The following is a 24258-nucleotide window of genomic DNA, read 5'->3' on the forward strand; positions in this document are numbered from 1 at the left end:
ACCTACCTGATTTTGCATCATTCAATGGTTATGTAGTTAAATGACTTTATAAAATTTAAAAAGGAGGTATATAGCGCTCTATTGTAACAAAATTACTTTGTTTGAACAAATCTAAAACTGAGTTAACTTACCTAACCTACCCTAATCCAAAATTTGATTAATGAATCTTGTTTAGTCTATAAAACTTTGAAACACCAACAATTAATTAGTAGTTAAAAAGAAAGAATCAATGGTCAATATATTGTAACTATTATTAATCAATAAAGAGATTTGAAAACTTTAACTGCAGCAACTGTCAGTGCTAAGCACCATTTTATTTTTTCATTTTTTAGACCAAGTTGATAGTGATTATCTAGTTGTATTTTATTATTTTATGTTTTTATTAATAATAAAAAATATTTATTTATTTCTAATTATTATTATTAAAAAATAAAATTTCATTTTATATTACCGTAAAATATTGTAGTACACAACTAAAGCCAAACTAAATTATAGAAAGAAATTAATCAAAATCAAAAAAGTAAAAATGCTATTTATTTATTTATTTATTTATTTCCATTGATTGACAATGCAAGATCATGTTGTTATGTCAATACCATTAAATAATGATGATAATACTGATGTAAATCAAATTAAAAAGCTTATCAAAAACTATTAATATTGCTTTATTTATAAGCATGACATGATTTTGATTACTAAACCAAAAGAATAATATTGTTATGTTTCATGCAATATTCGATAACATTCTTAAAAAAAAAAAGATGTAATCGATTTGCAATTATTAATAATTTAACTTTGATAATTAATATATAAGTTTTATTTCTAGTAATTTTTTTCAAACCTACAAACTACTAACAATCAAAATCTTTTAGAGAATCTAAATTACAACATTAGAGATATAAGTTTGTCCTTTAATGAGCAATAAAACAAGATATGTCCAATGTCTCTATTTAATGTAATGGATGTAATAATGACCAATTATAACTTGGAGAAGAAAAATAAATAAAACATAACACTAATAAAGTTGAAAATAATATACTACATCAAATGTACTATGCAATTACAAACAACATCTAAAATTGATCAAGAAACTCACTATTTTACAAAAACAATTTACTTCTGATTAAAAACACTCTTTCAGGGTCTGGAGGAGCTATTGACTCAAGATTGATAAAATAAAATAAAATAAAATAACTGATAAAATAATTGATAAAATAAAATAAAATAAAATAATTTTGTTCAACTTACCTGCACAATGGGAAAATTGCATAAAATTGACCATTTTGACATTTCTTGACCAATCCAAGGCCAAGTTTATAAAGAAAACTTTGCTAACCAACAATAAATTTGTACCGAAGTTTCAACTTGATACAAACCCTTGATTTACGCTAAAAGCTTGTTGCGTTTCTTTGACAATATTCAAAAACGCAAAAACACATAACACAACACTGGCAATTTACGTTCAGTAATTGTGAGAGACAATAATTGACAAAATTTCTATTGCTCAGATAAATTGCACAAGGACTTGTTCTGACCAATGTTACCAGCCTTCAGCTCCTTTTTAAAAAAATCTCACCTTTCTACAGCTGTACAGTACATACAAGCCAGACCTGTTCGGTTGAAATACTTGAATCACTGATCAAGTTTATAAATAGTTCTCATGTTTTGCTCTAATATCTCCATCGACATAATCGGCAGCCGGTTGTCGGCATCTGGCCCAATATTGATCTTCACAAAGGGCCATGCCAACCACTGAGCAGCTTCACACTCATCAATGCCATCTCCAACAACACAAAACCTCACAGGCAATCCCTGCACCCGTTCTCTGATCCAATAAAAGCATTGGAGCTTGCCAACCTCCCGAGAGCTGTAAACTGCAATTTCACACGATACGAAAGAATTTAAACCCCATCTTTGCCGATATGAAAAACACGATGAAACTAACATCTTATACCACACAATTAAGAATAAAACATAATCCAACGGTTTTGACAATCAGATGGAACTGCGAAAAAAAAAATCGAATTACTTCTGCTTAGGCCAAAAGTCATATGAAGTAAGTTTAAGTCCAGAGAAGAAATGGAGGCGATAACTTACTGTTAAGGTGATGGAAGTAACTGTCAAGTCGGAACAGCATGCATTTGACAAGGCTTGGGACCAAAGTTCCTGATGTGACTAAGATATTGTAATTTTTTACACAAGTACTCGCTTGAAGTATAGGATCACAATTTCCTGTATTCAGGGATTCAGCTTTGTGTTGTTTTTCATTCAGATGTTGATTTGCTCTCTGGCATGCTTCCAGTAGCTCCCTCCCTGTACCACCAGAATGAGATCAAATCATTCGAGATTCAATGACTTAAATTTCACAAGTCCCACAATCGTGAGGCGTCTATCCCCTCTCTTTGACGACTCAATTACAAAGTAATTGAAAACTAAACGAGAATCCTCAAAGCTATTGTATAATCGGTCAGAACACGCCATAAACAGAGGGTGAATATGGAAAATAACCTGGAAAAAAAAAACATGATCATGACATGTAGACTCCATCATTACCTGCTGTAAGCCAGCCGTCTGTAAAAATATCTGTAGCCTCATAGAGATTGTTCCACTCTGTCAACTGATCTTGAGTCAATAGCTTCTCCAGACCCTGAATGAAAGAGTCACAAATTCCAGCTCAACTGCGGCTTTAAAGTAAATATCAAGCTAAAAACACAACCAAGGACATCTAAAGTTTATGGATTTAAGTGGCTCTCAGACCTTTTCATAAAGCTCTCCAATGAAACGATGGCGGTATGCCAACTTATTTTTATTGGCAGTATCCACGGGTACGGTCAGATTGTCGCCGTCAAAATTGTATTGGCTTAGGTCAGCCCCATCGTCAAAATCCTGTAAAGATAATAAACTAGGCTCATTGTAATTTTCTACCTGATTCAAACAAATAAAAAAAATAGAATTAGTAAATCTACTCTCAAAAAGATTACATTTTTCAACATATAAATCTAAATTGCACATCTAAAGACACAAATTCACAAGACTCGCAGCCTCCAAGCTCCACAACTCCAACTGCTTTACATTCATTGTCACAAATAAGAAAAAGGAAGGCAGGTATGAGAACTACTGATGAGTTCGAAGCTCCAATTACTTAAAAATAATAACTTTCAAATCAAGAAGCGATATGAAACATGGAATGCACGACAAATATGGTCAAAGGAAGACAAGCAGAGAATTAAATTAATGAGGAGTATATGTAGCACAGTAGAGTCTTCTGCGAGTAATCTGACCTGCTTGTAAAAGAAGTAGTCATCACAAATGTCAAGTATAAGTGACTCCCAGCGTCTTCCGAGTTCACACGCCTCCCTCGGATCCTTGGATCCTTTATACAACTCAGCATATCTTCCGTTCCGAAGAGTCTGGAATATTATTAGAGTCTCATCCAAATCCCAAACGTAAAGAGTTGGATCAGTAGATTTCACTGGCCTCGTCGAGCCTTCAACTTCAGGTAACTTTGGTGGGGTCTCGGAGCCACTCCGAACCTCGTTGATATCCTCTGATCGATCGGATCCTCCAGATTCTTAGTCCCACAAAGCCAGCATAAGATCTTGCCTGTCCGCATCACTACTGACCTCACCATACACTTGTTGCTCATGAAAAACCCTACCCTAAAGTACAGAGACTATGCTTGCCACTTGAAATAGCACTATCACTCTCTTTATCTAATCATTAAGAATGGGAACCAGTAAAACCAGCTAAAATCAAACATCGCAGCATTGATTTGTTTGCATAAAGAAACAGCAAATTATGTCATTATGGTCTTAAACAGTGTCCAAACCAAGAATGAAAGCTGTCGAAAGCTGAGGACAATTATTCCAAACTAAGTGGAGAGAATTCACAAGTCATTGAGATCTTACTTGGGGAATGGTACTTGGGCGGAGGCGGTGAAGTCAAAGCTGCGGGAGCACAGTTAAGCCACTCTGCAATTCCGAGTAATGGCTCTGCTGCCAGTTGCTCTTCAGTATACCTAAGAGCATAGAGGGTCAAAAAGAACGTTATTAGGGCTTAATCTAAAGATTCAAGAGGAACATGTTAGAATTCAATAAATCGTGAATGTAAGCATTTGAGTCTAAACTTCACACATATACTTCGAACGTACAAACATGGAAAGAAAAAGTAAACTACTTTAAGTGATATAACTTAAGCCCCAAGTCCGAAGTGAAGGTCCTAGAATCCTACTTGGAATGAATAATTTTGCTGTCAAGCAGATGCTCTTCATTGTTTGGTTGTAATCCATTGGTTTCATTTGGTAGTGCGCTTATTCCCGACAACTTCTCTGTTCGAGGCGTTTCTTTTAAATTATTGCTATGTGGATCGTACACAGGACCCACTCCCTTCAAACATCCCACCAATTTCGAATCAGTCTTTAAGGACGATTTCCAAAACTTAGCCTTCACAGCGTTCCGAGATCTTCACCGTTTTGACTCCTAGGTTTCTTATTCCTGTCTCAATCGAAGAGATCGAGACACACAAACACACACACACACACACAACTGTACTTGCTTACATGGATCACCTCCCCAATCAACAAACATTAACACGCTCTCAACTTCGAAGGAGCGAATGAATAGACCTTCAAAGTCGTTTCAGCTTGGAAACTAATAGAATTGAAATACATGCTCAAACGCAATAAAAACAAAGCAATGGAACCACCTCATCATTGTTGGCCATTCCTGAGAGAATTTGATCGCTCATAGGAGTAAGACGAGCTCGTTTAGCCTGCAACAAGAACACGATGGACCAATTCCGCAATTAAGTAATATGATCACCACCCGAATGCAGCCCTCTGGCCGCAACCTACGTCCATCCGCACACCTATAAATCAAAAACCGCCTTGTCCCAGCACCAAAAAACACACACACACACACACACACAAGAATCCGAGGGGGCGGACCATTCCAAAACAAGTGAACTCAAACCTGGCAGAGCGACGGAGGGGACGAAGGAGCAGGAGGAGGAGCGAGCGGGCGAGTAGACGAAGCAGCAGGCAAGGGCGTGGAAGCGTCTTGGCGTGGAAGCTGCAAATCCATGGCGATGCATATCACGAATAGAATTGGACGCTGGTGGCGCTCCCAAGAGGAGAGCTTGAGGAGGTGGGGAGGGGGAGTCAGTGGAGATCGAGGCCGAGGCCGAGACGGAAGGGGAGCAATGAGATGAGCCCTGGTGTTCTGCTTGCAGGACCTGGGACCTGGAGCTGGCGCAAGGGCCTGCACAAACGGCACCACGAGGATGGCCCCACCAGCGAGCGGGCGTTGCACTTGTCGCTCTCCCGCGGCTCCAGGGTGTTCATCCGTTCGGAGCAGGGCTCGTCCTGTGGCGAACTCGTCATCCTGTCCCAGATTTGTCCCGCATCTGGGCCTCACGAGCCAAAGCGAGGTGTCTCCACCGATTTAACGACGTGGCCCCGCGGCATCGCCCTACTACCCCCCCCTCCTCCCTGCACCTCTCTGCACCCCAAAACCGCCTGACTCCATCTCGCTGTGGCTCGCCCTCTCTCGCCCTCTCTCTTGTTCGATCTCTCTTGTAAAACTCACAATCTAATGAGACGCCAATCATTAGACAACATGTAGTTATTGAGCTTTAAATGTGAGGTTGTCCCTTACGTCCAACTCCAGTATGCATAAGAATTGAAGCCTTCTCTATTCATAGACATATGATTCCCTACTCCTCCTCCACATCCTCGCTCAACTTTCATGTTATTTATTAGTAGAAATTAGTATCTTACATTACTTAATATACGACAAGAAAGACAATGTCTTACATTAGAAGGGCCTAATTATGATGGATAAGATAGATACAGTTTTAATTTAATTTAATTTAATTTTTTATATTATTTTTAAAAAAGTGATTTTTAAATTTATATATTTTTACTATTAAATCTAAAAATAAGCACAAATAGCCTATAAATAATGAATGCTCCAATTTTAAGTTCTTAATACATTTGGACAAAATCAAATTACATCTTTAATTGTTGAATTTTTTGGATTTTGTGCCATGGAAAGATAAGAAGCTTCGATTGACATTGCACAATAAATTTGAGAATCTATTTCACTACTAATGTTTTAAAGATAAATTTTAAATTAATAAGGTTGGGTCACTATTTAGTTGTCCACTAGATTGTTATATGCTAAGATATTTTTATCCTTGAATTTGTATTTATGTCTATTTGTAAGAAGTTTTTAGCCATTTTTCTAATTATTTGCATTGTCTTAAGATAGCTAGTTCAAACCATAATGAAGGAAAAAGTGAATGAAAAAATTATGTGTTTCATAATAAGAAGTTTTTCTGAAAAATAATTATATTTAGGAAACGTATATTTTATTTTTGGTGTATTCTTTGGATAGAAAATTTGTAAAAAATTAAAAAGTTGTTATTAATTTTAACAAGAGTACTAAGAAACATGTTGTTCTAATCAATGTCAGACCACTTCTATGCATGTTTGTCAATCCAAAAGGTTTATGTGTTTATTGAGTAATAAATCATATTTGACTTTAGTTAATCAACTTTGAGTCTAAAATCAAATTTAAACATAAATATTGCCTCAAGAGTGGTATCTACATTGGTTTTTTTACTTGTAAAGAATGTAGTGGAATCATTAGTATATTCACTAAGAATAATTTGGTTTGTACAAAGTAGAAGCATAAGCCTTATAATCTTTTTAATTCCACTTGATTTATTTGATTATAATTTAGAATTTCTTTAATAATAAAGTAAAATAAAGATATTAAAGAATATCCTTATTTAACACTTCTTTAAATATTAAAAATAAAATAGTATTGATGTTAATATTATTTCAATAAATAATGGCTTATCTACTAAAATATAGTGACAACCAAAGCCAATTTTTTCCATGGATTTTAATATAAAGCTTCTAAGATATATAATTTTTTATTTTTATAAATTTTATTTTGAGCATTAATAAATAAATATAAGAGAATTCATTATATTAATTTCTTTATTAGAAAGTAACACATCATCTAATATTTATTAAAAGATAAAAAAGAAAAGTTTATTTTATTTAATAATATTTACCTAAATAGATTATATTATAAAATAGAATTTTCAGAAGAATTTTTTTTGGTAGTATTTAAAAATAATATATTTTAGAGAATAATTTCTTTTTATCTTTTATTTTAATAATCAAGACTATAAAGTCTTTAATATAGATTTGAATGTATTCTTCTATCAATCAAATCATAGGATTAATTTTACATAATTTTTTTAGTATAAGAAGCTAAAAGGATTTAACAAATTAAATTTTTATAATTTATATGCCATTTATCTTTGTATTTCTATTATAGAAGTAATACTTTGCTTGAAGATAAGGAATTAAATCTTTTGAGCTAATATAAACCTCCACTAGTTGAAAGTTTATTCTACTTTACAATAAGTGAATTAATTATGGAAATCTTAGAAATTCTAATTCTTATCTAAATTTTAATCAATTCACACTTAACCTCCTTAAATCATCCAAGTATAAGATAAATAATGCTCCACTACTTAGATATTTATATTTGTTCATAATAAGTAAATTAATTATGCAAGTTCTATAAGTTGTAGCTCTTTATGAAATCCTAATTAAATCATTCTTTAATCTTCTTAAACACCTATGTAATCAAGTCCAACTTCTACCATTAATTCTTATTTATAAACAATATTTTTTAAATAAATTCATATTCAAAATCTTCTTTTCTTAATTCTTAATTTTTTATTTTTTTGTTTGTTTTTTTGTTTTATTTTATTTTACATTTTATTTTATATTAATTTTCATCCATTAACAAAAAGTCATTCAAGTGTGAGGTATCATCTGTGAATAATTTTGCATCCACAAATGATTTCTCATCTTCTCATCCACTCTTAAAATTTATCTATACTCAAAATTCATCCATGCCTTAAAAAATCATCCTTGATTGAAACTTCATTCACTTAATTGATTTTCATCCAATAATAATTCATTCAATTTTAATCTAAACTTATTCTAACCTATTCAACCAAATCAAACATAGATCCATCTAACGTAAAAGTCAAAGTTATACACCTTCATCCACCCATGAATTGCTTTTGTCAACGGCAATTTGGTGCTCCTAATGCAGTCCGCTCCGCTCTTAGCAGCAAAGTATGCCCTGTTGCGGATGATGTGCTAACGACTTCTGCGCACTAGAGCTGTTGAAGTTTTGGTTCTCAGTAGCGTCCCTTTAGAGCCTTCGACCTCCAAACATTCATGACCACTTAGAGGTGCAGGAGCGGTTCTTTTCTTAGGCTATTGTGTTGCAATAATAGAATGTGGTACTAAATGGTAATATGGACCACAATATAGACACAACTTTTACAACTGAGAACATCCACGCTAAGAATACGAGGTTCTTAATACATTCCAATTGGTTGACATCTACATGTGCTGAGGGAAAGATCTCGTCTAATAGTTGTCGTAGTGCTCGTGGCAACCAACAAGGAGTTCTATTCTAACCTCCTAGCATTACAAAAATCAGAGATATGAATAGGTAATGCGAGCCTTGCGACCCAAGCATACTCGCTGGTGAATTATTGGCCACTAAACGGAAGCATGAGTACTTGGAGTGCAACACGTCCCAGCATCACCGCCAGTCAGAATTTGGGACGACATGGCACCACCGCCGAGTTTGCTCGCTTCTCTTACAATGAAGCCACCTTTCTAATGTGTAAAATTTAGCCTAGGAATGGAGCCTTTAATGCGACAGACAAAAAACTTGCACCCATGTGTTGGGATCGATATCTCCACCTCGCATCTTATATGTAACCTGATCTTTGACGCTCAACAGCCTCCTTAGTCATGGTCGAAGCACGTGACCCTCTTCTACTCATTTAAGGGCGAATGGGATCGTTGATAGGAGAACGATAGAACAATACAACCTTCCTTTATTATAGTAGATCCACTTCAGCCATGGCCGCAACGACGACCTCTAGTAGCACAATGCCGCACCACTCGAGCTTGTCCTTTGTGCTACAAGAATAGGATTAAAAATAAATAAATAAATAAACACAACAAAGTGTGCACACCCACGTGGGAAGCATCTTTGCAAACTCCGCTTAGTGCAAAGCCCTCCAACTACACGCAAAACCAAAAGAGGAAGAATAAATAACAATCGAATCTCGCCCATTGCATGGCTGCGAAGAAGAAGGTCTAGATCCAAATCACCAAGCCTCTACATTGCCATCCTAGTTGACACAATTGGGGAGCTTTCCGCTGACCACAAAAAATAAAATTGCTGCCCAGCACCTCAACGGAATAGAGAAAAGAGAATGCAGCCGGAACGCACAGCCGCCACAGCAAAACACCAAAGGGCCAGCTTCCGTCGCCCTCCAAAAGAGACAAAATAAAAAATAAATAAAAATACAAACCAACTGGGTGTGGCTTCTCCGCACATCCATGCCCACAATATGAACATCGTAGTAAGGAAGCGCACTTACAGACTCTGCCTCATGCGGAGCTCTCTACTCAATTACGGAACAGAAAATGAAGAAAGCGGCCGAAGAAATCCGCTGGGGCTCCAAACTATCCTGGACCAGCAGCTCCTCAGCGATCACCAGCCACATCCAATCAGTAGGTAAAGATTTGGATTGTTTTAAATCTAAGATTCCTCCTTATTTTCTACCATAATAAAAAAAAAATCCATGACAATAAACTACCTTTATCAACTGTAATCTGATATTAGCTAAATTAAGAAGAAAAAAATATTTTCATCTTAAAAATCTAAATGTTAGCCATCTTGCCTTAGCTCACTCTAATAGTCTTGTCTTTTTACAATCTCTCACTCTATAAAACATGACTAGTCTATTTCGAGAGTCCAAGTCTCTTCTAATTGATAGCAACATAAAACCTCATCACAAAGTAGGACAAAATGGACCTAAACAAAACTGAACAGAGCTAAATAAAATAGGAGATGAAAGACAAAACTATATAAACAAAAATATAACAAAACAGAATTAAACATAAAGATGCAAAACCAAACTTTATTAAGAGAGAAGGTCCAAAGCCATACATGATCAAATGCCTCAAAAGGCCCTGGCCAGTCCTATTTATACTTTATTTTAATACTTTAGACTTTTTAAAATATTTTTAGATAATAGACCCCACTTAGATAACTACCTTAAATTCTTTTCAAAAGATTCTATGGTAGACCTCATCTAAATAACTATCCTAATCCTTTTTAAGAATATTTCATGGTAGATCCTATATAGTCTACTAACCTAGCTTTAATTTTAGAAACTTCTATAACTTCTCAAACATGGTTCCAACTATCTATTTCTATGTGTTAATAATACAAATATCTTATCTATACCTTATTACAATTAATTCCCCTCCACTAATGTAGAACATCCCTATTTTGCTTCCAATGGTATTTCCAAATTGTTTCTTGGTAAGAAATGAAGTTTTGTGTAGGTTCCCACTTTGCATCATTGATAGAATAACCTTTTCAAAGAACTTTGTATTGAAGTTGTGGACATCTACTACCATGTCAAAGGTAGCAATGCTCAAAAATGCTGTCCACTTCATATTCTTATTAGGCATCAACTACAACTAGTAGTGGTGGTAGTTTGTGTCAATCCAAAAAGCACTTTGGCTCGATATGTAATTTCTTCAATTGCAAAATATGGAAGACTAGATGTATCCAAATATGTGGTAGAAGCTTGAGGCAATATGAGACATGAGAAATCATTGCAAAAATGCGAAAAGGTCCAAGCCATCAAAGTACCAATTTACAAATTTGGATTAATGTAATAAGTGGTAAGTTGTTCTTAGAGAGTAAAACCTCATTATTCTCTCAAAAGATCTTGTGTTGTCGATGATTATCCACATATTGCTTTTGTCAATTCTATAGAATAAGGTGGTAGTGCTATGCCTCTTATAAGGCTGTTATAAGCCATTGTATAAACTTTTTTGTTGTTAAGTTGTTGGTGTCCATGGGACAATGGAGAGTTACTGGCATAATAGAATGCTGACCAATATTAAAAAAAAATGGTGAATGATCGATACTTGCTTGAATATTATCATTGTAAGCAAATTCCAAGGACATCAAGTATTCATTCCAATTATTATGATGAACTACCATAAATGCCCACAACATATCTTCCAAGGTTTGATTTACACACTCTATTTGTCTATCTGTTTAGAGATGGAAGATTGTAGATATGACAAGTTGTGTGTCTAATAGCTTAAACAAGGCTTGCCAAAAACTTTTCGTGAAATATGGATCTCAATTTGAAATGATGATACAAGATAATCCATGGTACCGAAAGACAATATCAAAGAAGATCTGTGCAAGTGTTGGGATATCAATATTTGAATGTACAACAATTAAGTGAAGTTGCTTTGAAAATTGATTCACAAAGACAGCAACTATAGTTTGATTATGACATGTCTGAGATAAACATGTAATGAGATCCATAGTCACTTGCTGTCAACATTGTGTAGGTAGTGGAATTGGCTGCAATAGTTTAAGAGACGTTGTGTTGCATGCTTTATTACATTGATATGACTTGTAAGAGCGCATAAAAGCTCAAACATCATAATCCAAACTTGTCCGAAATCATGTCCTTGAAATCCATTCTAGAGTCTTTTCTTACTCTAGATGTCCAGATATTGAAATGTCATGTCTTTCATAAAGTATGTGCATCTAGAATATAGCATTATCAAGTACATAAATTTGCTTTTTGAAATAGAATAAGCCATCACTAAGACTATAATCTTGATACTATGTATTGCCCACCTTCAATTGATCACTAACCATCTTGAAATAAATATCTGAATATAGAGTTTTTTTCTATTTTGTCTCTTTAATTAGGTTTAAAATAATACTATAAATAGTAATAACTTATGCCTTATCTTTCAATTCAACCTTCAAGTTTGCTCTTTGGAATAATCTGTCTAGCATAGTATGTTATTGCCTTTATTTGTACTCAAGTTAGATATCAAAAAGTTGTAACTATTCTTTTCAATGATGATATCATAATTTCATATTTTTCAAATGCAAATCATATAGCAAAGATTGATAGTTAATCCAAACAACCACTGGCTTCTCCAACAAATAGTGTCGCTATACTTTTATGGCGAGTATAATTGTTAATTGCTCTTGATTACATGCAAAGTAATTATGCTTTGTCCTTCTGAGCTTGCGTGATACATATACCTCAAGTTGAAGGCTCCTACCAAAGTCTTATTGAAAGATCGCTCCAATAGCAAAGTGAGAAGCATCAATGTCAAGTATACAAAGAAGGTTGGAATCATACAATTGCAATATTGGGGCAACAATGAGAGCCTCCTTCAACCTATCAAAGGCACTTTGCTACTATAGTTTTCCATCAAATGGAGCACCCTTCTCCAATAGATTGTCAATGAAGAAGTAATGTTCATAAATCACCAAATAAAATGGCCATAATATTCAATAAGGCCTAAAAATGAGAAAATTTTAAAAGATTTCTTGGAGGTTGACCATTCCTCCATTATTTTTATTTTATCTTGCTCCATGCACACGCCTTTGGAGGATACTACATGCCCCAAAAAGGTGACTTTTGACTTCTAAAGTTCATATTTTGATTGCTTGTAATAGAAGCAACTATCTTGTAGCCAACACAACACTTTATATAGGTGTTGTTCATGCTCTTTAGAGGTTTTACTATATACAAGGATATCATCAATGAAGACAACTACATACTTGTTTAAAAGGTCCCAAAACAATCTATTCATGTCATCCATGAAAGAGACTGGAGCATTGGTGAGGCCAAAAGTTAAAATAAGCCATTTAAAATTTCTATAACATATACAAAATGTTGTATTTAAAATATCTTCTCTTCCAATAAGTATCTACTAATATTTATTTCAAAGATCTAATTTGTTAAAGATGATCATACCTTGAAGTTGATCAAGAAGATCATCTACACATGAAAGAGGATATGCATTTTTAATAATCTACTTATTGAAGCCTCGATAGTTGATGCAAAGCTAAAGTCCACCATCCTTCTTGAATACAAAGAGTATAGGTCCCCCTATAGTGATGTGCTTTCTCGAATAAGATTCTTCTTTAAGAATTTGTCCAATATTTTCTATAGCTCTTCAAGTTTATTTGGTGCTAGGCGATAAATTGGCCAAGTTACTAGTTTAGTTCTAGGTAATAGTTCTATTTGAAAGAAGGCACTTTGATTAAGAGGCACTCCACTAAGTAGGTCAATTGGAAAGACATCTCAATATTCTCATATGAGTTGCTTTACCCATCTTATTTCTTTGATTGTCTTTTCCACCATTGACATAAGATTTAGAACTACTATATATACCAATTTTTTATGTTGTATTACTTTCTTCATAAATGTCATTCCTACAAGTAAGTCTTTATCTGCACATTGTTTTTCTCTTCACTTCATGCGGAGGTACAAATAGTCATCTTGTATCTGCCATCTTTAAAAGAGATTGTCCTTGCTATTCAATCAACTTGCTTATTTTCCACCTTTAGCTATAGCATACCAAAGATAACATCATATCTTAGCTTTGTTATTTTGAATTTTTCTTTTAGGATGTAGGTGTCAATCAACTTCAAGGTTTTTTCTTCACATGTCTCACTTAATATGTTCTCTTGATCATTTGCAAGATATATACTCTTTTCTTTGATTACTTTAGTTTTAATTCTAAATTAGTCAGCAATTTTAGTTGAGATGTAATTTTTCTTAGAGCTACAATCTACAAATACTTGACATGGTTATCCTTTTAATAGTCCCATTAAATGGACCACTCGACTCTTTCTATAATTGTTGAAGGCTATGCCATTTGTCTCTAATAGATAGTAGCTATCTCCAATACTAGCCCTCGGCACTTTTATTGAGGAGCCTCATTTTCCTACTTTGTCTCAATATTGACTTAGGGAATCTTGAAATTATGAACTTGTCTTATTTTTTTGGTGATTGAATTTTGACATTTTGGACAACCTCCAATGTGATGGCTTGGCTCTCGATAATAGAAACTTAATCATTTTTATACAAATATTATAGTATCAATAATCTTTATAAGGCATCAATCTCCATTGGCATTGGTTGTTGTGCCATAGTATTAGATAGTAGCATAGGGCTTTATACTATAGGTTGTCTTCTATAATTTGTAAAATCTATAGCATTGACCCTCTTTCCAATCTTAATTATTTCTTCAAATATTTGTAAATTCTTTAGTTCCACCTCTTGCTCGATCCTTGGTTTCAGACCTTGTAGAAATCGATCCATTATCTCTGCTTCTAAAATATTGCTAATTTGAAAATATAAAGACTTAAATTGGGAGACATAATCTTACTTTAATCTAAATTGTATAAGATTTTTCAACTAATTGCATGCTATCTTTTTTGCATTGATGGGCCAAAATTGATTCCTAAACTCGGTCTCAAACTCCTTCCAATGACAAAATCCACCTTGAGCTTCATAGCTTTGAGCTCAATGTCACCACCAAATGGCTGCCACATCTTTCAAATAACTAGCTGCATACATAATTCCTTCAATGGTATTTGCTCCAAATAGTTGGAGGTATTGTTGGATGTTGAATAGCCATTGACATATATCTTCTTCTCTTGAAATTCTAGAGTATGTACCATGCTTATTTAATTTTAGCCTGGCAGATATTGGCTCCCTTGTCCTAAAATCTTCTATTTGTCCTTGTAAAGTAGCTATCTAGTCTAAGAAATGTTGTATTTGAGCCTCTATCTAGGATTGCTCTACTATATCTCCTATGTTGTAATTTTGTCGCTAAACTCTATTATTGTAATGCCTTCTCACCTTCGAATTGATTTTTTAGGAGTAGTCCGTAGTAACCTCAAAATAGTATCTAGATTGACTACAATAATTAACCTCGAACTAAATGATGGCTATCAACACACTACCAAAGAATAGTCTAATACTCACTTTGATACCAATGAAATAAGACCAGTCTATCTTGAGATTTTAAGACTCTTTAAATCCACAACAATATAAAATCTCATCACAAACTAGGACAAAATGGACCAAAATAATATTAAAAAAAATTAAATAGGATAGAACACAAAAGACTACAAAAATAAAATAAAACAAAAGTAAATAGGAAAATAAAAAAACCAAACTTTACAAAGAAAAAAAGATCAAAGCCATACTTGACTAGATGTCCCAAATGGCCCTAATTAGTCTTATTTCTACTTTATTCTAATACCTTGGACTTTTTAGAATGTTCTTAGATGATGAATCTCACTTAGATAATTGCCCTAAACTCTTTTTACAAGGTTCTATAGTAGGCCTTATATAAATAACCACCTTAAGCCTTTTTTAAAAGGTTCTATAGTAGGTCTTATATAGTCTATTAATCTAGCTCCAATTCTAGAAACTTCTATAACTTCTCAAACATGGTTCCAACTATCTTTGCCTTTGTGTCAATAATACAATATCTTATTTATATCTTGCTACATTCTATTCTTAAATAATAATAAAGCTCTTCCAAATCACTCATTTCATATTCTTTTTTTATATTGTCTTTGATAAATCTGTCATCTTTAATGTGATTAAATTATCAACATAAAGAATAAAAATCAATAAAAACTCTTTGATTGCATTTTATATATGGAATAATAAATCTTATTCTTTATAAATCTTTCATTTACAAAAAAATATCAATATATTGATGCTATGTCTTTTATGATTGTTTGAGCCCATATAAGGATTTCTTCAACTTACAAATGAGGTATTTTTTGCTTTCTTCAATAATTTCTTGAGGTTGATCCATATCTTTTTTCAATTTTTCTTTCAAGATAGCTATCTTCACATCTATTTTATGTAACTCCAAGTCTATTATTACTTCAATTCTTAGAATGATTCTATTAGTGGTAAATTTAGCTAAGAGAATATATGTCTTATTGAAATCAATATGGACAACTTGTAAATAATCTTTGACAATCAATCTTACTATATATATCTCAAAATATTTTCTATGATACATTTTTTTCATTCTAAACATCTACTAATAACTATTTGAAGATTGATTTGGTAAAAATTGAGTCAATTTCCATGCTCCATTGTCTATAAGTGATTTATACTCTATTCTATGGTCTTTTCTCACTTTATAGCATATGTGGATTTTATTGCATCAAAAAAATTCAATAGATCAGCAAAAAGTGTAATATTAGTATTTTTTTATTTACTTGAGGAAAGATGTGGTTCTTCTATAAATTATCTAATTGTCTTTTTTTTTTCATAGAATATTTTCTTTCATTTGAAGAAGATTTGTTCTATTGTACTCCATGGTTTCTTTCAAGCTTTTCTTCTCTTAAAGCTTATATTTGTTTATTCAAAAGTTAACATTCTTCATTATCATCATTTTTAATATATTTATTTCTTTTATTACTAATATTAGAAGTTATATAGACTTTTTCTTCCATCTTCTTTGGTTTTTTATATTTTTTCTCATGTCCACCCTCTTCATTGTCTTTATCTTCTTCTTTTTTTGTTGACTTTGAAGATGTATATACAAACACACTATTACTCTTATTTGGACATATTTTTAAGTGCTTACAAGTATTTTTATGCTCTAAAAATTTAACATCACAATTTTTGATGATCTTCTTGGTATTCAAAATCATTAGCTTGTATATCTTAGTACTTTCACAATATCTAAGAAAAATACATTGTATAATTTTTTAATCAAGTTTGAACCTTATACAATCTAATATCTTTTCATAAGCAATAGATCTAAAAGTTCTTATGCATAAAATTCAAGATTTCTTTCCACTCCAAGCTTTTTGTAGATTCATTAATGTATGTGCAATTGTACAATATCTATTCCTTGCATACATTATATTTATCATGGCTTCCATCTAAAATTTATACTTAAAATATTATCATGGATATACTATATGAAACACCAACAAGAGGTTGAATAAAAGAGTTTCAATAAGAAAGTTGGCAAGAACTTAATTAAATCAAATAAATAGAAGTTCAATATTAAGAAAGGTGAGCTAATGTTTCAAAAGATATATTGTCAAGACTAAGGATCTTTTTAGCTTTGACTCTAATATATAATAGATATTAAGAATCTTCTTAAAAAGTTCTCATATTGCTTGAAGATGATGCAATCCTAGGTAGCTTCTTAGACAATTTTTTTAATCATCTTAAATTTTTTAAAAATCTATTAGAATATTCTTAAAATCATTTAAAATCTTCTAAATATTTTTAGATTATTTTTAGAATCTTTAATTAGATTTTTTGTTAGTTTCTACATATGCTTATTGATATCATAGTTGCGTCAATGAATGAAATATACAAACTTATGTCTTCTTTGCCAAGAATCAATGATCTTTTCTATCTCATATTCTATATGATTATTTATTTCAAGGCAAGGCGATGATGGTTGTATTCTTCTTGAAATATTTTTTTTTAAATAAGCCTCTAAGATAAAAACATAAAAGACTGGATGTACCTTCATAGATGTAAGTAGTTCCAATTGATAAGCCACTAGATTGATTTGTCTTTGAATACAAAATGGTCCTAGTCTTCAGTAGTCTAACTTATTACAAGATCAATTGATCTTGATATTTTGTCAAAAAAATGCCATATTTTATTTCTAACTTAAAAAGTAAGAGATTCTTTTCGAAATTTATTTAAAGATACTTTGTAAGAATCTTAAGCTGCTTATAAATGGAGCCTCAAAGTTGTTTGAAGTTATAACAATTATTTTGTAAGATCTTCAACTATTAGATTTTTATCTTTTTATATACCTAACAAATCAATGTTTAGATAGTAACCATCATTAGAATAAAATGGTGTTTATTGAATTGAAGCATGAAGAATATATCTTGAAAAAGGATTTTTAAAATTTTGATATAAATTGAAATCTTCAATTAAAAATGATTTCATCAAATAGGCAATGATATTGATATATATATTATTAAAAGAGAGCCTTTTCAAAAAAAAAATCTTTTCTTTTTTTGTATAAGATAAAATATCTTTGGTTGATACTGCATAAATTTATTAAAAAAAAATTAAAACCAAAAGTGTAATCATAAAAATAAGACAAAGATAAAATTATTCTAGCTTTAAGAGAATAATATATTACTGATTAAATACTACTTCTTTGGCCTTTAGAAGAAGATATGAACTTCTTCATAAAACATTTGATAGTTCTTGTTGCTTTTTAGTTGATATGTAATTACAAAATCAAAACAAGATAATGATATATTCCAATAAGTTTGATTGTGATTTAAAATCCGACCTAATATGAAATACTTCAAATTTTTATAATTTATACATCACAATATGTGTAGCATCTTCTAACAAGTGATGTCATTCTTAAAAAGGATCTATAATTGCAAAAAGCTCTTTATGGTGAATCTTATAATTGATCTCTACAATTAAAATTTTTCTAGAATAGAACATAGTTGGATAGAACTTTCTATCATTTTTCATTTGTGATAGTACAACTTCTAATAGAAAGTCAAAAGCATCAATTTCCAAATAAAAGACCTTTATAAAATCTAGATGCAATAAAATTAGAGTTGTAATAAAAACTACCTTCAAATCTTGAAAAGTCTTTTGTGCTTAAGGTTCTCTTTCCAATTTATCTTTGAATGTCACTTAAGTAAAAGGAGTAAAAATTTTGAAATAAATCTTAATAAATATTTGATAGAAATTAGCAAATCTAAGAAAATATTATACATTTCATATTGTCTTTGAAGTCGTCTATTCCGTTATAACTTGAACTTTCTTTATATCTATTAATAAGTATTTATTGAATATAATATATCAAAAAATTCTACTTTTACATGATAGAATATATATTTTTTTAATTTGGCATATAATCTCCTATCTCATAACTTTTGTAAGACTAATTTTTTATACTTTTTATGTTCTTTAGGAATCTTGGAGTAGATTAAGATATCATTAAGATAGCAAACAACAAATTTATTTAAGAATTTTTAAAAAACATCATTTATCAAATACTAAAATATAGTAAGATTATTTTTCAATCTAAAAAGTATGACGTTATATTCAAAATGCCCATATCTTATCCAAAATGTTGTCTTTCATTCATCTCCTTCCTTAATCTGTACCAAATTGTATGCTCTATAAAGATCTATTTTGGTGTAGATTTTAGCTTAACTACATTACTCTAAAAGCCGTGATATTAATGATAATAAATAATAATTTTTTGCCACTATTTTGTTGACATAACAATAATCACTACACATTTATAAAGATCCATCTTTTTTCTTCATAAAAAATATTGGTATACCTACTAAAAATTTGGAATATCAAATAAAGTTCTTTGTAAGATTTTTATCAATATAATCCTTCAATGCCAAAAGCTTGTTCTATGATAGGTTGTAGATTGAGCCAAATGGTAGTTGAACTCCTTCTTGAAGATTAATGGCACAATTATAGAATTAATGCTTTGACAATATGTCAACATTCATCTTTTCAAAGACATCTTGAAACTTCTTATACTACTTTGACATAGCTATTAGCATGCTTGCTTCTTCATGAGCTAGAGTTGCATAAATAATAAATAACATTTATTCTTAACCATCTTCATAAAAGCCTTTGCTCTAAGAAATAAAGGATTTATTGTTGATAACTTCTTAATAGGTTTTTCTCAAAGGGATTTTATAAGAAATTTAATTTTATCAAACCTCCAATTTATAGATGGATTATATCTTTTTAACTACAAAAGTCTTAGAATGATAGAATTAGATGAGGTTCTAATAATATTAAATACTATTTTGCCACTATTGCCTTCAAATAATATTTCTAGTAGTATGATCTTACAAATAACATTACCTGAAGATAAAGGTCAACCATCTATTACTTCTACATAAATAGATTTTGACTTTTGTATTAGAAGAATTTTATAAAGTTTGAAAAAATCTCCATCTAAAAAGCAAGCAAATACATCTAAATCTAATAAATCATTTGTTTGAAGTTTTTATAGCCTAAAATATAAAAGTATAACAAATTAATAAGTAAATTAGACATAAAAAGAAGGCCCTTGATAAACTTAAGGTGTTGAAATGCCTAGCCACATACTTGCTATTGTGGTTGAGATTCTTTATTTTTTTGAATGGTTGCACTTCTAGTCCTAGTTGTATTTTTTTTCTTTGAATAATTTCCAAATTTATGTCTTTCTTCATTACAATATAATTATAGGCCTTATTAAAATTGACACTTTTTTTTATCTGCTATAAGAGATTTGAATCATATTATATCAATTTGTATATCCTTAGCTTTGAAATATCGAAGTAATATATTTATTGAAGCAGCAAAGTACAAATTTCTAATGCGTTGTATTGTTCTCGTTGTATTCAAGCTTCAATATACTAAAGCTATTGAACTAATAGAGGTGGGTTCGAACATGGAGAAAGATCGGTTATATGAATTGGATCTATTAGTGTCACAATTGACTGTACTTTGACTATATGAAATCAATTATTAGCTACAAAATACCAAGGCTTACTACTTTCATCTTAATTCAACCCATAATCCATTCTACGACTATCAATTCAACAATACTTTCATATTCTTATCTGTTCATCTCCCACTTATTCTCTTTGCGGTTTAGATATATTCAATTATTGATTTCCAACTTACCTATTATATTCAATTTCTCAATTCATCACACAGAATTACAACTCTCATAGTATAGCACTCCAAACTAATTTCTCAATATTCAGAAACTATCCATTATTCGTCAACAACAAAGAAACAAAAAGAGATAATACCAAGCTTGCCCCAACTTGCGACTCTCACAGTCTGGCTCTGAATTCTCTTTCCTCAACCTCTTTATCCTACCAAAAAGATGATCCGTGGACCAATGGATTCCAAAGGTTATGACCCTTTGAATTCTTAACCATTTATTCCACTAACAACCTATTGTTACCAACTAAACTATCTAACCATCAGTCTAATTCTCAAGGTTATTAATAACCAACTAATAACTTATCACAAAGTTTATTTATCTATTCTATATAGCTCCACTCTTAATTGTGCAGCGTCCTTGCAAACTTTATTTAGCCTCAACTTATAAAGACGTAGCAGCGTTGGCTTCTTGAGTCAATGGTGTTGGCTTACCACCGTTTGAATTGGTGACCTTTTCCTCTGCTACATCTTCATCGTTTGCCTCAATATTCAAGGATTCTCCATTCAAATGCGTTGTCATATCTTCATTCAACAAACCCAATTCCCGTACGTGAGACTCACGTCGGGCAATTTGGTTTTCAGGCTCTTCCAACAACTTTTGCCATTCTTCTGTCGGTTTCAAAAGTATCTCCAAAGGTGTTGTCACTGAAATTGGCGTCTTGGTCCGCACTAAATTATTAGCCTCCTTTGCTAATGCAATTAGTTTAGACTGCAACATCGCAACCTCTACCTGCAACCGTTCTTGCCATTCCTTCCAATCGATCTCCAACCTTGCTTTCTAAGATACCATGTTCGCCATCTTCTCCTTAACCACAAAAGAAAACACAATGCTTGTCAAGAGCCATCCTCTTACTTCTTACTATAGTCCAATCAATTGGATCGACTCTCCCTTATTTCCCACAATTCATCATGATGAAATATCCTATCATCATCATTATTTACCTCCCCTCTCCCTTTTGTAATAGAAAATCCGTCTCGGTTTTATATATAGTAAAGTTTAAGCCGATTGCCATTGATCCATGTCATAAATTTAGTACCCATAAAATCTTCCAATTGTACTAAACCATTTGGAAATCCGTCAATAACTCGATAAGGCCCATGCCATTGAACTTGAAATTTTTCTGGTAAATTTTTAAATCGACTATCATAAAGAAGTACCAAATCATTTGGCATAAAAGCCTTTGGTCTAAGCTTACTATCATAATAAGTTTTTTTTTGTTTTTGTGTAGTTTCCATTATCATTAATGCATTGGCTCTAGTTTCATCCAATTTTTTCAATTCTTCTAAACGGTGCCGTAATAAATCATAATCTTTCAATCTATTATTTCAATTCATAAACTTTGGACTTTCAATTTAATAGGTAATATTGCTTCCTGGCCATAAACCAATTGAAAAAGAGTAGCATTGGTAGTAACTTTATATATAGTACTGTATACTCATAAAGCTGCGAACAACCTAGTATCACAATCTGTTCCCACTCCTGAAATTGTTTTTGTTAAGATTTTACATAAAATTTCATTAGTCTTTTTCGTTTGTCCATTGGCTCTAGGATGATACGGTGTAGTCTTCCGATGTTTTATCTCATATTTAACCATGAGTGCTTCGATTATACTATTTATAAAATGAGTTCTTTGATCACTAACCAATTCTCTTGGACAACCGAACCATATAATAATATGTTCATATAAAAAGGTTGCTATTGTACTTGTACTATTGGTTTTCGTAGCTACGGCTTTAGCCCATTTTGTTATGTAATCCGTTGCTACCAATATATACCGTTTTTGTCCATTTCTTGAGGCTGGTGCAATTGGTCCCACAAAATCAATTCTCTATTTTTTAAAAGGTGCTTGAGCCAGAATTGGTACCAATGGCATTGCTGAAGTTTCACTAGGTCGACCAATTCTTTGACATGGGTCACAATGACAGACGAATTGGCGGGCATCTGCAAACATTGTTGGCCACCAATAACTAGCTTGTAAAGCTTTACGAGCCGTACTATCTACCTCAACTGTCCAAGTGGCAATCTGCCAATATAGTACGTACTTCAGTCTGATAAATATAGCATTGCAAAATTCCATCCTGGCCTTGTTTATATAAAGCTTCACCAATCATCATATAAGGTGCATATTTTAATATTAAGCATCATTTAAGCTTTTTATTAAAATTAGGTAAGAAGGTTTGAAATGTCAAATATTGAATTATTTCATTATACTCTAGAATAGATAGATAAATCATTGATAATAACTGATATGGCCAACAAATGCTCTAATATCCGTGACAGTGTTTAGTTGCTTTAATTCTACTATAATATTTATTTTATCCAGATCTGTAGTAATGCCTGCCATTAAAACTATATGACCCAACAGTTTACTAGAAGGTACACCAAATTGGTACTTTTCTAAATTTAAAGAAATTTCATATTTGGCACATTGATTCTAACATTGATTGAGACATTCTAAATACTTGGCTCTCGTACTAAATGTACAAAAATCATCTAGAAATATTTCTATTGAAATTCATAGATAATCTTGGAACACTTGCATCATTATCCTTTGAAATGTAGCTGGTGCATTACAAAGCCCAAACGACATAACCTTACAGACAAAGGTCTCCAAATCCATAGTAAAAGTAGTTTTTAACTGATCTTCTTTTGCAATCTTAACTTCATTATAATCGGAGAATCCATCAAGAAATGAATAACATTCATGTCTAGCGACAGCATCCAATATACTATCCGTGAATAGTAAAGGAAAATAATCCTTCTTGGTAGCCGCATTTAATTTTCGGAAATCTTGACAGATGCAAACTTTTCCATTCTTTTTTGGTACCATAACAATTGGTGAAACCCATTCAGTGAAAGGAATTGGATAGATAAATCCAATCTCCAAGAATTTATCCAATTCTTCTTTTACCATAAGTGAGTATTTTGGATTAAGTTGATGTTGTCTTTAGCGTACTGGTGTAGCATTCTCCTCCAATATAATTCGATGCTCACAAACTTCAGCTGGAATTCTTTTTAAATCCGCATATGGCTATGCAAAAGTAGTTTTATGCATTAAAAAGTAATCCACCCAAATTTCTTTCTCCTTGCCTTTTATACCATCGTAAATTTGAATGATTTGGGGAGCCTCCCCTATACCTAAATTAATTGATTGACACTGTAAAATTTCAAGAGTCTCTAGAATAATGTTTTGCTCAATTCTAAAATCTTTCATAAATTCTGACACATTAGAACTTTCCAACTCCAATTCCATAGCACTAACGTGATTAACATCTTGTCTATTCATCCAATATGCAATCATATGATCAGAATCGTTAATAACATCTGAAGGAACTAAGTACTCTCTTAGTCCCCTGCATTGGTATTTCATTCTAGTATGCTCAACAACTTGCCTTGTATCAGCATAAATTAGGTAAGGTACACCAATTTCTTTTTCTGTAGACTCATCTTCACAATCCGACATGAATTCTGTACTGGCAACTTGAGTTTCTCTGTGATATTGGACAGGGTACATTTGAAGCACAATTTTATCATTACCTTTCCCAATT

At 32.1% G+C, this 24258-nt stretch overlaps 1 protein-coding gene across 1 annotated transcript; it reads right to left on the reverse strand.

Moving 5' to 3' along the window:
* Positions 1–1469: 1469 nt before the first annotated feature.
* LOC112294730 (uncharacterized) lies at positions 1470–21427 on the reverse strand. The gene is made up of 10 exons (XM_024545508.3): positions 21142–21427; positions 4971–5431; positions 4705–4770; positions 4231–4385; positions 3909–4018; positions 3282–3571; positions 2758–2925; positions 2554–2647; positions 2098–2313; positions 1470–1874 (listed from the first exon to the last, which is right to left on the reverse strand). Exons 1-10 carry the CDS (start codon positions 21425–21427, stop codon positions 1633–1635), a joined length of 2088 nt encoding a protein of 695 aa, XP_024401276.2. The 3' UTR covers positions 1470–1632.
* Between the last annotated feature and the right edge of the window lie 2831 nt (positions 21428–24258).

This window comes from Physcomitrium patens, chromosome 2, assembly GCF_059467195.1.
Source record: "Physcomitrium patens ecotype Gransden chromosome 2, ASM5946719v1, whole genome shotgun sequence".
Taxonomy (NCBI): domain Eukaryota; kingdom Viridiplantae; phylum Streptophyta; class Bryopsida; order Funariales; family Funariaceae; genus Physcomitrium; species Physcomitrium patens.